The sequence below is a fragment of the Perognathus longimembris genome, unplaced genomic scaffold, assembly GCF_023159225.1.
Source record: "Perognathus longimembris pacificus isolate PPM17 unplaced genomic scaffold, ASM2315922v1 HiC_scaffold_55, whole genome shotgun sequence".
NCBI classification, from domain to species: Eukaryota; Metazoa; Chordata; class Mammalia; order Rodentia; family Heteromyidae; genus Perognathus; species Perognathus longimembris.
The window spans coordinates 179,990-193,461 of record NW_025960933.1 but is presented as its reverse complement, the minus strand read 5'-3'; the positions used below and the strand labels follow the sequence as shown (position 1 = coordinate 193,461).

The window sequence follows — 13,472 nt, the reverse complement described above, 5'->3', positions numbered from 1 at the left end:
TCTCTCCGCTTATACGGCTACACCATCATCTACCTGGAACTCTATCCGCTTATACGTCTACACCATCTACCTGGAAATCTATCCGCTTATACGGCTACACCAGCGTCTACCTGGAAGTCTACACCAGCGTCTACCTGGAAATCTATCCGCTTATACGTCTACACCAGCGTCTACCTGGAACTCTATCCGCTTATACGTCTACACCGGCGTCTACCTGGAAATCTATCCGCTTATACGTCTACACTATCATCTACCTGGAACTCTATCCGCTTATACGTCTACACCAGCATCTGCCTGGAAGTCTACACCAGCGTCTACCTGGAACTCTATCCGCTTATACGTCTACACCAGCGTCTACCTGGAAATCTATCCGCTTATACGTCTACACCAGCGTCCACCTGGAAATCTATCCGCTTATACGTCTACACCAGCGTCCACCTGGAAATCTATCCGCTTATACGTCTACACTATCATCTACCTGGAACTCTATCCGCTTATACGTCTACACCAGCATCTGCCTGGAAGTCTACACCAGCGTCTACCTGGAACTCTATCCGCTTATACGTCTACACCAGCGTCTACCTGGAACTCTATCCGCTTATATAGCTACACCAGCGTCTACCTGGAACTCTATCCGCTTATACGGCTACACCAGCGTCTACCTGGAACTCTATCCGCTTATACGGCTACACCAGCGTCTACCTGGAACTCTGTCCGCTTATACGTCTACACCAGCATCTACCTGGAAGTCTACACCAGCGTCTACCTGGAACTCTCTCCGCTTATACGGCTACACCATCATCTACCTGGAACTCTATCCGCTTATACGTCTACACCATCTACCTGGAAATCTATCCGCTTATACGGCTACACCAGCGTCTACCTGGAAATCTATCCGCTTATACGTCTACACCATCTACCTGGAACTCTATCCGCTTATATAGCTACACCAGCGTCTACCTGGAACTCTATCCGCTTATACGTCTACACCAGCGTCCACCTGGAAATCTATCCGCTTATACGTCTACACTATCATCTACCTGGAACTCTATCCGCTTATACGGCTACACCAGCGTCCACCTGGAAGTCTACACCAGCGTCTACCTGGAAATCTATCCGCTTATACGTCTACACCAGCGTCTACCTGGAACTCTATCCGCTTATACAGCTACACCGGCGTCTACCTGGAACTCTATCCGCTTATACGTCTACACCGGCGTCTACCTGGAAATCTATCCGCTTATACGTCTATACATGGAAATCTATCCGCTTATACGTCTACACCAGCGTCCACCTGGAAATCTATCCGCTTATACGGCTACGCCAGCGGCCTGGGCGTGTCCTCCTCCACCTGACTTCCTGTCTGTCCATCCGTCCAATCACCCGTTCATCTGTCTGTCGACCGGTTTCCCCGTGCGCTTGTCCGTCCGTCTGTCTGTCTATCCTGATAACTGTCGATCTATCTATCATCTATCGTCTATGTCTGTCTGTCTATCTATCTATCCATCTGTCTGTCTGTCTGTCTGTCTGTCTATGCATCTGTCCGTCTTATCTGTGTTTCTGGGTATCTGTCTATCTATCTGTCAATCATCCGTCTGTCTGTCTGTCGGTCTGTCTATCTATCAATCTACCTATCTGTGTATCTATCTATCTATCTATCTATCTATCTATGTATCTATCTATCTGTCTGTCTGTCTGTCTATCTGTCAATCATCCATCCATCCGTCTGTCTGTCTATTCTTATAACTATCTATCTGTCTGTCTGTCTGTCTGTCCCTCTATCAATCTACCTATCTGTGTATCTACCTAATAATCCGTCTGTCTGTCTGTCTACCTATCCGTCTTATCTGTGTTTCTGGGTGTCTGTCTGTCTGTCTGTGTGTCTGTCTCTCTGTCTATCAATCTATCTATGCAGTTATCCGTCTGTCTGTCTGTCGATGCATCTACCTGTCTAGCTATCTATCTAATTATCTGCGTGTCTCTATCCATCTGTCTGTCCATCTGTCTGTCTATTTACTTATCTGTGTTTCTGGGTATCTGTCTATCTATCTGTCAATCATCCGTCTGTCTGTCTGTCTGTCTGTCTATCAATCTACCTATCTGTGTATCTATCTAATTATCTAGCCACCTACCTATCTATCAATCTATGTGTCTGTCAGTCTGTCTATCCATCGGTCTGTCATCTATCTATGTATCTCTCTGCCTATCTATCTGCCTGCCTGTCTGTCTGTCTATCTGTCAATCATCCATCCATCCGTCTGTCTGTCTATTCTTATAACTATCTATCTATCTATCTATCTATCTATCTGTCTATCTGTCTGTCTGCCTGCCTGTCTGTCTGTCTGTCTGTCCCTCTATCAATCTACCTATCTGTGTATCTATCTAATTATCCGTCTGTCTGTCTGTCTACCTATCTGTCTTATCTGTGTTTCTGGGTGTCTGTCTATCTATCTGTCAATCATCCATCCATCCATCTGTCTGTCTGTCTGTCTGTCTATCAATCTACCTATCAATCTATCTATCTATCAACCTATCTATCAATCTATGTGTCTGTCAGTCTGTCTATCCGTCTGTCTGTCCGTCTCTCTATCTATGTCATTATCTGTCTGTCTGTCTGTCATCTATCTATGCATCTCTCTATCTATCTCTCTATCTATCTATCTATCTGTTTGTCTGTCTGTCTGTCCTATCTCTCTACCTGTCTATCTATCTAATTATCTATCCATCCGTCTGTCTGTCTATTGATCTATCTAATTATCTATCTATCTATCTGTCTATGCATCTATCTGTCAGTCTATCTATCTATCTACCTGTCAATCATCCATCTGTCTGTCCGTCTGTCTGTCTGTCTGCCTATCCATTCATCTATCTATCTATCCATCCATCCATCCATCTGCCCATCTGTCCGTCTGTCCGTCCGTCCGCCCATCCATCTCTCTCTCTACACCTCCGTCTGTCCGCGGATCTGTCCCACCCGTCCGCCCGTCCTCTGGGTCCCCGCACCCGGGCCCCTGCGTATCCCCCGCCCCCCGTCCCCCCACCTGCACACCCCCCCCCCCCCCCCCGCTGCCCGCGTATCCCCCCCACCCCCGTCACCTAGATACCTCCTGGGGCGTGCTGACCCCTGACCCCTGACCCCCTGACCCCTGTAGGCGTGGCAGACCCGGGCAGGGGTAATAAAGGATGAGGACGCGTCCACCCGCCGTGTGTGTTCCACGCGATTGGTTCCTCAGGGCTGGGGGGTGGGTGGAAGGAAGTCCCACCCCTCAATGGTGGATGGCAGGGTTACCAGAACACAGGAAGTCCCGCCCCCACCAGGTGATGGGCAGGATCGAATTCCTACAGGAAGGGAAGTCCCGCCCCCCCAGGTGATGGGCATGCCTGAGGTCTCGGAGGAAGTCCCGCCCCTAGATGGTGGATGGCAGGGTTACCAGAGGAGAGGAAGTCCCGCCCCCCCAGGTGATGGATGGGCCTGAGAACGGAAGTCCCGCCCCCCCCAGGTGATGGGCAGGATCAAATTCCTACAGGAAGGGAAGTCCCGCCCACAGGTGATGGGCGTGGCTGAGGTCTAGGAGGAAGTCCCGCCCCTAGATGGTGGATGGCAGGTTTACCAGAGGACAGGAAGTCCCGCCCCCCCAGGTGATGGACGTGCCTGAGTTCCTACAGGAAGTCCCGCCCCGAAGTGAAGGGCGGGCTGTCAATCACGGGAATGTCGGCTGCCAATCAATCACGTCCGTGTCAGCCGTCAATCACCCCAGCGCCCGCCCACCCCCCCCCCACCCGCCGGGGCCGCCCGGCACCCAGCACCCCAATAACGACTCAGCGCCCAGCACCCGCGGCCCAGCGTTAGAGGTTTATTGTGCGTTAGTCACGTGGGGAGGGGGGGGTGGGGTCGGGGGAGGGGGTCGGAGGTCAATCGCCGCAGCGGGCCGCGGGGTCCAGGTCGGCGCAGGCCGGGGTGTCGAACTCGAACCCGGGGCCCCCGGGCAGCACCCGCACTTGGTAGGAGCAGGAGAAGGCGAGGCCGTCGAGGGTGAGGTGGGGATGCTGCGGGGGGAGGGGGGGACGGACACGGTCACACCCCTGGGTGCTGTTCGCTGAGTACTCCCAGGGTGCTGGATGCTGCGTACTCCCACAGTGCTGCTTGCTAAGTGCCCCCGGGTGCTGGATGCTGAGTACTCCCCGGGTGCTGGATGCTGAGTACTCCCCGGGTGCTGGCTGCTAAGTACTCCCTGGGTGCTGGATGCTAAGTACTCCTGGGTGCTGGATGCTAAGTACTCCCCGGGTGCTGGATGCTGAGTACTCCCCGGGTGCTGGATGCTGAGTACTCCCCGGGTGCTGGATGCTGAGTACTCCCCGGGTGCTGGCTGCTAAGTACTCCCTGGGTGCTGGATGCTAAGTACTCCTGGGTGCTGTTTGCTAAGTACCCCCGGGTGCTGGATGCTAAGTACTCCCCGGGTGCTGGATGCTGAGTACCCCCCCGCCCACCCAGGAGGCCGGGGCCCCACTCACGCGGGTGGCGGCCTCGGCCCAGGCCCCCGTCGGGGCGGTGCGGTTGCGCGCGCACGCGCGGGGCGTCCACCGGACCCGGAACCGGGTGGCGTTGAGGCCTGCGGGGCGGGGTGGGGGGGGGCGGGGACGGGATGGAAGGTTCCGGAAAGCCCGGCCGACCCCCCCTCCGCCCCCGCCACCTCCCTCCCCCGCCTTCCCAGCGTACCTTGCGGCTCCGGCCACCGCACCGTGGCCCGCAGCCGGCCGTCCAGCAGGAAGGGCGGCCCCACCTCCTGGGGCGGCCTCGGTTTCCCCGAGGGCTCTGCAAGGCGGGCAGGCGGGCGGGCGCGGTCAGGGCGGGTGCTTGGTGCTGAGTCCCCCCGGGTGCTGGGTGCTGAGTCCCCCCGGGTGCTGGGTGCTGAGTCCCCCCGGGTGCTGGGTGCTGAGTACCCCCGGGTGCTGGGTGCTGAGTACCCCCCCACGCCCGACTCACCGAGGGGGGCCGGGTGCGGGGCCCGGAAGCGCAGCCGGGCCCGGGGGCTCCGGAGCCGCGTGGGCCCCCAGTGGGCCACGGCCTGCAGCTCCACGGCGTAGAGGAGGCCGGGGCGGAGGCCGTCGAGGAGGAGCTCGGGGCGGCGCTGCCAGGGGGGAGGGGGAGGAGGACAGGGTTCGAGTCCGGGGTGCTGGGCGCTCAGTCCTCCCGGGTGCTGGGTGCTGAGTACCCCACAAGGTACTGGGTGCTGAGTACCGCTGGGTGCTGAGTTCCCCTGGGTGCTGGGTGCTAAGTACTCCTGAGTGCCGGGTGCTGAGTCCCCCCGAGTGCTGGGTGCTGAGTCCTCCCGGGTGCTGGGTCCCCCCGGGTGCTGGGTGCTAAGTACTCCTGGGTGCTGGGTGCTAAGTACTCCTAGGTGCTGGGTGCTAACTCCTCCTGGGTGCTGGGTGCTGAGTCCCCCAGGGGTTGAGTCCTCCTGGGTGCTTGGTACTGAGTCCCCCCCGGGTGCTGGGTGCTAAGTCCTCCCGGGTGCTGGGTGCTGAGTCCCACAGGGGTTGAGTCCTCCCAGGGGTGCTGGGTGCTTGGTCCCCCAGGTGCTGGGTGCTAAGTACTCCTTTGTGCTGGGTGCTGAGTCCTCCCGGGTGCTGAGTCCCCCCGGGTGCTTGGTGCTGAGTCCCCCCGGGTGCTGGGTGCTGAGTACCCCCACCCCCCTCCCGGGCGCCCCGACTCACCCCGTCGGCCGTGCCCCGGGTCCGCTCGCCGCCGTCGGGGCCCCAGGCGACGCGGTAGTGGTGGATGGGGACGTCGGGGTCGCGGGCCGGGGGGTCCCAGGCCAGGCGCGCGGTGCTCCCCGAGGACCCCGCGGTCAGGCGCAGGGAGGACGGCGCGGGGGGCGGCGCGGGGTCTGCGGGCGGAAGCACGTGGGCGGGAGCACTCGGCGGGGAGCACCACACAGGGAGGACTATTTAGGGAGCACGGTTTTGGGGGAGCACTGTGTGGACGGGGAGGACTATCTGGGGAGCACTCCGTGCAGAGGGAGCACCATGCGGGGAGCACTGTGGATGGGGAGCACTCGGGATGGGGAGCACTATTTATGGAGCACTGTATGGATGGGGAGCACTGCACAGAGCACTCTGGACGGGGAGCACTGAGCGGGGAGCACTCCGTGGGCGGGGAGCACCTGTGGGGAGCACTCCGTGGGCGGGGAGCACTCTGAGGCTGGGGAGCACCGTGCGGGGAGCACTCTCGATGGGGAGCACTCTCAATGGGGAGCACTATTGAGGGAGCACTGTTTGGGGAGCACCATGCGGTGAGCACTGTTGGCAGGGAGCACTGTATGGATGGGGAGCACCGTGTGGGGAGCACTCTGGGCCGGGAGCACCGTGCAGGGAGCACTCTGAGGCTGGGGAGCACTCTGCAGAGGGAGCACTGTGGAAGGGGAGCACTATTGAGGGAGCACTATCTGGGTGGGGAGCACCTTTTGGGGGGAGCACTGTATGGACGGGGAGCACCGTGGGTGGGGAGCACTCAGGCTGGGGAGCACTATCTGGGGAGCACTCCGTGCAGAGGGAGCACCGAGCGGGGAGCACTGTGGGTGGGGAGCACTCTCAATGGGGAGCACTCCGTAGGCTGGGAGCACCGTGCGGGGAGCACTCTGGACGGGGAGCACTTGGGATGGGGAGCACTATCTGGGGAGCACTCTGGGCGGGGAGCACCGTGTGGGGAGCACTCTGAGGCTGGGGAGCACTCTCGATGGGGAGCACTCTGGGGGGAGCACTTGGGGCGGGGAGCACCGTGCGGGGAGCACCGTGCGGGGAGCATTCCGTGGACTGGGAGCACCGTGCGGGGAGCACTCTGGGCGAGGAGCACCGTGCGGGGAGCACTCTGGGGCGGGGAGCACCGTGCGGGGAACACTCTTGACAGGGAGCACTGTGTGGGGAGCACCCCGTGGGCGGGGAGCACTATTGAGGGAGCACCAGTCTGGGGAGCACTCTCGATGGGGAGCACTCTGGGTGGGGAGCACTCTGGACTGGGAGGACTCTGGGGGGAGCACCGTGCGGGGAGCACTCCGGGGCGGGGAGCACTGTGAGCAGGGAGCACCGTGTGGGGAGCACTGTGGGCGGGGAGCACCGTGCGGGGAGCATTCCCGATGGGGAGCACTCTGGGGCGGGGAGCACCGTGCGGGGAACACTCCCGATGGGGAGCACCGTGCGGGGAGCACTCTTGATGGGGAGCACCGTGCGGGGAGCACTCCGGGGCGGGGAGCACCGCGCGGGGAGCACTCCGGGGCGGGGAGCACCGTGCGGGGAGCACTCCGTGGGCGGGGAGCACCGCGCGGGGAGCACTGTGGGCGGGGAGCACCGCGCGGGGAGCACTCCGGGGCGGGGAGCACCGACCTTCGGGGGCGCGGAAGGGCGGGGAGGGCGCGGTGAAGCCCCGGGTGCCTTGGGCGTTGACGGCCGCGACGCGGAACTGGTACCAGCGGCCGGGCCGGATGTCGCGCAGCTCCGCCCGCTCCTCGGTCGTCTGCGGGAGGGGGGGAGGTCGGAGGTCACGGGAAGCACGCGTGTCCCGCGCGCCCCCCCGGCCCTCCCCCCGCCCGCCCCCCCCCCCCGCTCACCTCGGCGACGGTGGCCCAGGCCGGGCGCGGGGTGGGCGGGCGTCCCGGGGGCCCCGGCCCCGCCCGCCGCTGCACCACGTAGACCACGGGCTCCGCGGAGACCGAGAACCGCGACGACCAGCGCAGCCCCAGCCGCCCGGGCCCGCGGGGCAGCAGGCGGAGGGCGCGGCCGGGGCGCAGGGGCACGCCTGGGGGGGGGGCCGGGGGCGGGGTCACGCGCGGGGGCGCCTACGCGGCCTCCCCTACGCAGCGTCCCCCATATGACGTCGCCTATGTGATGTCACCTATAGAAAGTCGCCTATAGAATGTCACCTATATGACATCGCCTATACGTCACCTATATGATGTCACCTATAGAGCGTCACGTATACGTCACCTATGTGATGTCGCCTATAGAAAGTTGCCTATACGACGTCGCCTATAGAATGTCACCTATAGAGCGTCACCTATATGATGTCGCCTATAGCGTGCGGTCGCCTATGCGGTGTCGCCTATAGAACATCGGCCTATGCGATGTCGCGTGCATGACGCCGCACACGTGACACGGCCCGTATGGGACAGTCGCCTATATGACGTCACCTATACGATGTCACCTATATAACGTCACTTATATAATGTCGCCTATATGGAGTGATCTATAGACTGGCCGCCTATATGATGTCGCCTACACGTCACCTATATGATGTCACCTATAGAAAGTCGCCTATACGACGTCGCCTATACGACGTCGCCTATACGACGTCGCCTATAGAATGCCCCCATAGAACGTCACCTATAGAAAGCCGCCTATATGACGTCACCTATACGTCACCTATATGATGTCACCTATATGACGTCACCTACATATGACGTCACCTATAGCGTTCGGTCGTCTATACAGTGTCGCCTATATCGTCACCTATAGAAAGTCACCTATATAATGTCGCCTACGGCGTGCGGTCGCCTATGCAGTGTCGCCTATAGAACGTCGCCTATACGGTGCGGCCTATGCGATGTCGCGTGCATGACACCGCCCACGTGACACGACCCGTATGGGACAGTCGCCTATGGGACGTCGCCTATGCGACGACCTATATGACGTCACCTATACGGAGTGACCGCCATGACGTCACCCGCGTGATGACGCCTACACAGCGCAGTCGCCTATGGGATGTCACCTATATAACGTCGCCCGCGTGCCGCCCACGTGGAGCGACCTATGGCGCGCTGTCGCCACACCATGTGACCTACAGCGCGCCGTCACCTATGTGATGTCGCCTATATGCCACACCTCCATGACATCACCCACGTGGTGACCCCGACAGCGCACTGTCGCCGTACGGGTCACTCACCGACGCGATGTCACCTATATGACGTCACCTATACGGAGTGACCTATATGACGTCACTCACATGATGTGACCTGCATTGTCACCTATGGGATGTCACCTATATAACGCCACGCATAGAGCGTGACCTCTATGACGTCACCCACGTGGTGACACCTATAGAGCGCAGTCGCCCATGGGGCGTCGCCTATATAACGTTGCCGGCGTGCCGCCCGTATGGAGTCGCCTATGGCGCGCTGCCGCCTATGTGATGTCACCTATATAACGTCGCCCGTATGACGTCGCCCACGTGACGGGACCTATAGCGCGCTGTCGCCTATACACGCGATGTCACCCATGTCACGTCACCTGCATGACACCCACAGGACGTCGCCTGTGTGACGTCACCTATAGACCGGACCCCACGTGACGCGACGTGACGTCGCCTGCATGACGTCACCTGTATGACGTCACCTACGCGACATCACCTATATGGTGTCGCCTATGTGTCACCTATATGACGTCACCTATATGACGTCACCTATGCGACGTCACCCACATGACGTCATCCATGTGACGTCACCTATAGAACCTTCCAGCCCACGTGACCCCTCCGCTATATGACGTCGCCTATATGATGTCACCCATATGATGTCACCTGTATGATGTCACCTATATGATGTCGCACATATGACGTCACCTATATGATGTCACCTACATAGTGTCACCTATACGACGTCACCTATATGATGTCACCCATATGACGTCACCCATATGACGTCACCTATACGACGTCACCTATATGACGTCACCTATAGAACCTTCCGGCCCACGTGACCCTCCACCCTCACCCCGCCCCCACCCCTCGTCCCACGTGACCCCCGACCCCCCCCGGGCCCCGCCCCTCCCGGCCCCGCCCCGACCCGCCCACCTCGGAAGGGCCGCCGGGGGTCGCGGCAGGTGCGGCCGCAGCCGTTGGGGCAGCAGCGCCGGGGCCCCGCGCAGTCGGCGTCGGCCGCGCAGCCCTCGACGCAGGCGGCCTGGAAGCCGCGGGCCCGGGCCGGGGCGGGGCAGGCGCCCTGCTTCACGCGCCGGGCCGAGGCCAGGAAGGCGCAGCTGGTGAGGCACTCGGAGCCGCGGCCCGCGGGGAACAGCGCCTGCTGGGGGGGGGGGAGAGGCGTCAACAACGTCGACGGCAGTAATAATAACCATCAACAATAGCGACGGCAGTAATAATAATCAACAATGTCGACGGCAGTAATAATAACCATCAACAATATCGACGGCAGTAATAATAACCATCAACAATAGCGACGGCAATAATAATAACAATAACAAACAATAGCGACGGCAATAATAACAATCAACAATAACGACGGCAGTAATAATAATAACAATAGCGACGGCAGTAATAATAATCAACAATAGCGATGGCAATAATAATCAACAATACCGACGGCAATAATAATAATAATCAACAATAGCGATGGCGATAATAGTAATCAACACCGACGGCCATAATAGTAACAATCAACACCGACGGCCATAACAGGGACGAAACCGGAAATGATAATAATAATAAACAATAGCGACGACAATAATAATAACAGAAATAATGACGGTCAACAACACCGACGGCCATAATAGTAATCAACAACATCGACGGCGATAATAGTAATCAACACCGACGGCCATAATAGTAACAATCAACACCGGCGGCCATAATAGTAACAATCAACACCGACGGCCATAATAGTAAGGAGACCGGAAATGATAATAACCAACAATACCGACGGCAGTAACAGTAACGGAAATGATGGCGATCAACAACACCGACGGCAATAATAGTAATCAACAATATCGACAGCCATAATAATCAACACCGACGGCCATAATAGTAACAATCAATACTGACGGCCACAATTAGTGACGAAACCGGAAATGGCAACAATAACAAACAATAGCGACGGCAGTAACAGTAACGGAAATAATGACGATCAACAACACCGACGGCCATAACAGCAAGGAAACCGGAAACGACGATAATAAACAACACCGACGGCCGTAATAATAACAACGATCAACGCCGACGGCCATAATAGTCACGAAACCGGGAATGTTGGTGATAAACAATACCGACGGCAATAACAATAATGGAGACGATGATGGTGAACAATACCGACGGCAGTAATAGTAATAAAAATACCGACGGCCGTAATAATAATCAATACCGACGGCCATAATAATAGCAATCAAGGCCGACGGCAGTAACAGTAATCAACAACACCGACGGCCACAACAGCAACGGAACCGGAAATGAAGATGGTAAACAATAGCGATGGCAATAACAGTGATGGCGACGAGGATAAACAATACCGACGGCAATAACAGTAATGAACAATAGCGACGGCAATAATAATAAACAATAGCGACGGCAATAATAATAAACAATACAGACGGCAATAATAATAAACAATAGCGACGGCAATAATAATAAACAATACAGACGGCAATAATAATAATAAACAACACCGACGGCAATAATGATAATCAACGCCGACGGCAGTAATAATACCGACACCCAGCCTCCCCCTCCCCCTCCTCGCCGCCCCCGCTCACCTCGCAGTAGGCCTCGCACTCGTGCGCCTCCAGCTCCCGGGCTTCTCGGCAGGGCTGCAGGCACTGAGGGGCACAGACATTGAGGAGGGGGGGGTGAGAGGGGGGGCAGGAGAGTCATTGGGGGGCCTTGAAACCGATTTTCTGGGAGATTCGAGGGCCCTGAGGTCATTGGGGGTGGGCGGGGGGGGCCTTGAAACCGATTTTCTGGGAGATTCGAGGGCCCTGAGGTCATTGGGGGTGGGCGGGGGGGGCCTTGAAACCGATTTTCTGGGAGATTCGAGGGCCCTGCGATCATTGGGGGTGTTTGGGGGGCCTTGAAACCGCTTTTCTGGGAGTCTCGAGGGCCCTGCGCTGACATACGGGGTGGGTGGGGGGCCTTGAAACCACTCCCCCGGGTCTCCTCACGGGGGAGGCGGGTGGGGAGCCTCGAAACTATTTTCCTGGGTGCCCCCGGCCCTGAGGTCGTGGATGGGGATGGGCGGGGGGCCTCGAAACCACCTTCCCCCCCCCCCACACACACCCACCTTGGCGCACTCCGCGTGCTCCCCGCACTGGGCCAGGGAGCCGACCTCGCCCTGCGGGGGGGGGGGACACCACGTGACCACCGGGGGGAAGCCCCGCCCCCTCCCCCGGGACCCCGGAAGCCCCGCCCCCCTCGCTCCCACCTGCCCAGGAAGTCCCGCCCCCTCCCTTCCCCGAGGCCCCGCCCCCGGCTCACGGGCAGCCCCGCCCCCAGGGCTCATTGGGCTCCCAGGCCCCGCCCCCAGGACCGCAGGCCCCGCCCCCAGGACGGCAAGCCCCGCCCATGGCCCCCAGGCCCCGCCCTCAGGAACCCAGGCCCCGCCCCAGGCCCCACCCCCAGGGCCCACCGGACTCCCAGGCCCTGCCGCCGGCCCGGCCCCTGGCTCAATGGCTCCTAGGCCCTGCCCACAGCCCCGCCCCCAGGAACCCAGGCCCCGCCCCTGGCTCACTGGGCTCCTAGGCCCTGGCAGCCCCGGCCCCCAGGCCCCACCCCCAGCTCACCGGCCCCGCCCCCAGGTCCCCAGGCCCCGCCCCCAGGCCACACCCCCTGGCCCTAGGCCCCTCCCTCGGCTCACCAGGCTCCTAGGCCCCGCCCCCGGCCCCGCCCCCGGCCCCGCCCCTGGCTCACCAGGCTCCCAGGCCGCGCCCCCAGGCCCAGGCTCCAGGCCACACCCCCAGGCCCCAGGCCCCGGCCCCGCCCCCGGCCCCGCCCCCAGGGCTCACCGGGCCCCCGCGCAGGCCCCGCCCCCGGCCCCGCCCCCAGGGCTCACCGGGCCCCCCCGCAGGCGCAGGCCGAGGCAGCGGGCGGCACAGCGGGCCCGGGTCACCGCCGCGGCGCCCGCCCCGCCCCCCGCCTCCGTCCCAGCATGCCCCGCGGCGGCGGCGAGGACGCCGGCGAGGACGGCGAGGGCCAGGCCGCCGCCCGGGCCCCGCATGGCCGCCGCCGCCCCCCCCAGGCCCCCCAGGCCCCGCCGCGCACGCACGCACGCGCAGGCCACGCCCCCCGCGGGGCGGGGCGACGGCGGGGGCGGGACGAGCGGGGGACGCCGCGCCGCCGTTGGCCACGGAACCCGGACGGGCAGGCCGGGCGGCCAATGAGCGCGCGGGGAGCGTGGGGAAGCTGGGGGGCGGGACTAGGGGGAGACGCCGCGTCACCATTGTGTACTGAGAGTTTGAGTGACAGGCCAGCCGGCCAATGAGCACGCAGGGAGCGGCGGGACGCTCGGGGGCGGGTGTACGTGCAGACGCCGCGTCGCCATTGCGTATGCAGAGGTGGAGTGACAGGCCGCGCGGCCAATGAGCACGCAGGGAGCGGCAGGAAGCTCGGGGGCGGGCCTAGAGGGAGACGCCGCGTCGCCATTGTGTACTGAGAGCTTGAGTGATAGGCCGGCCAGCCAATGAGCCTGCGGGGAGCGTCGGGA

At 60.8% G+C, this 13,472-nt stretch overlaps 1 protein-coding gene across 1 annotated transcript; it reads right to left on the bottom strand.

Moving 5' to 3' along the window:
- Positions 1-3,846: 3,846 nt before the first annotated feature.
- Positions 3,847-12,986, bottom strand: Anos1 (anosmin 1). The gene is made up of 11 exons (XM_048337544.1): positions 12,822-12,986; positions 12,054-12,104; positions 11,530-11,592; positions 9,842-10,070; positions 7,605-7,792; positions 7,360-7,510; positions 5,716-5,945; positions 4,985-5,129; positions 4,718-4,813; positions 4,513-4,610; positions 3,847-4,047 (listed from the first exon to the last, which is right to left on the bottom strand). Exons 1-11 carry the CDS (start codon positions 12,984-12,986, stop codon positions 3,913-3,915), a joined length of 1,551 nt encoding a protein of 516 aa, XP_048193501.1. The 3' UTR covers positions 3,847-3,912.
- Between the last annotated feature and the right edge of the window lie 486 nt (positions 12,987-13,472).

What these genes read in the sequence shown, in the direction of transcription:
- Anos1 (XM_048337544.1), bottom strand. Translation starts at nt 12,986, where the DNA reads ATGCGGGGCCCGGGCGGCGGCCTGGCCCTCGCCGTCCTCGCCGGCGTC. An exon ending in CCCGGGGCACGGCCGACGGG is followed by an intron (nt 5,130 to 5,715) that starts GTGAGTCGGGGC and finishes CCCCCCTGGCAG; the next exon opens with CGCCGCCCCGAGCTCCTCCT. An exon ending in GGGCCGAGGCCGCCACCCGC is followed by an intron (nt 4,048 to 4,512) that starts GTGAGTGGGGCC and finishes CTCCCCCCGCAG; the next exon opens with CATCCCCACCTCACCCTCGA.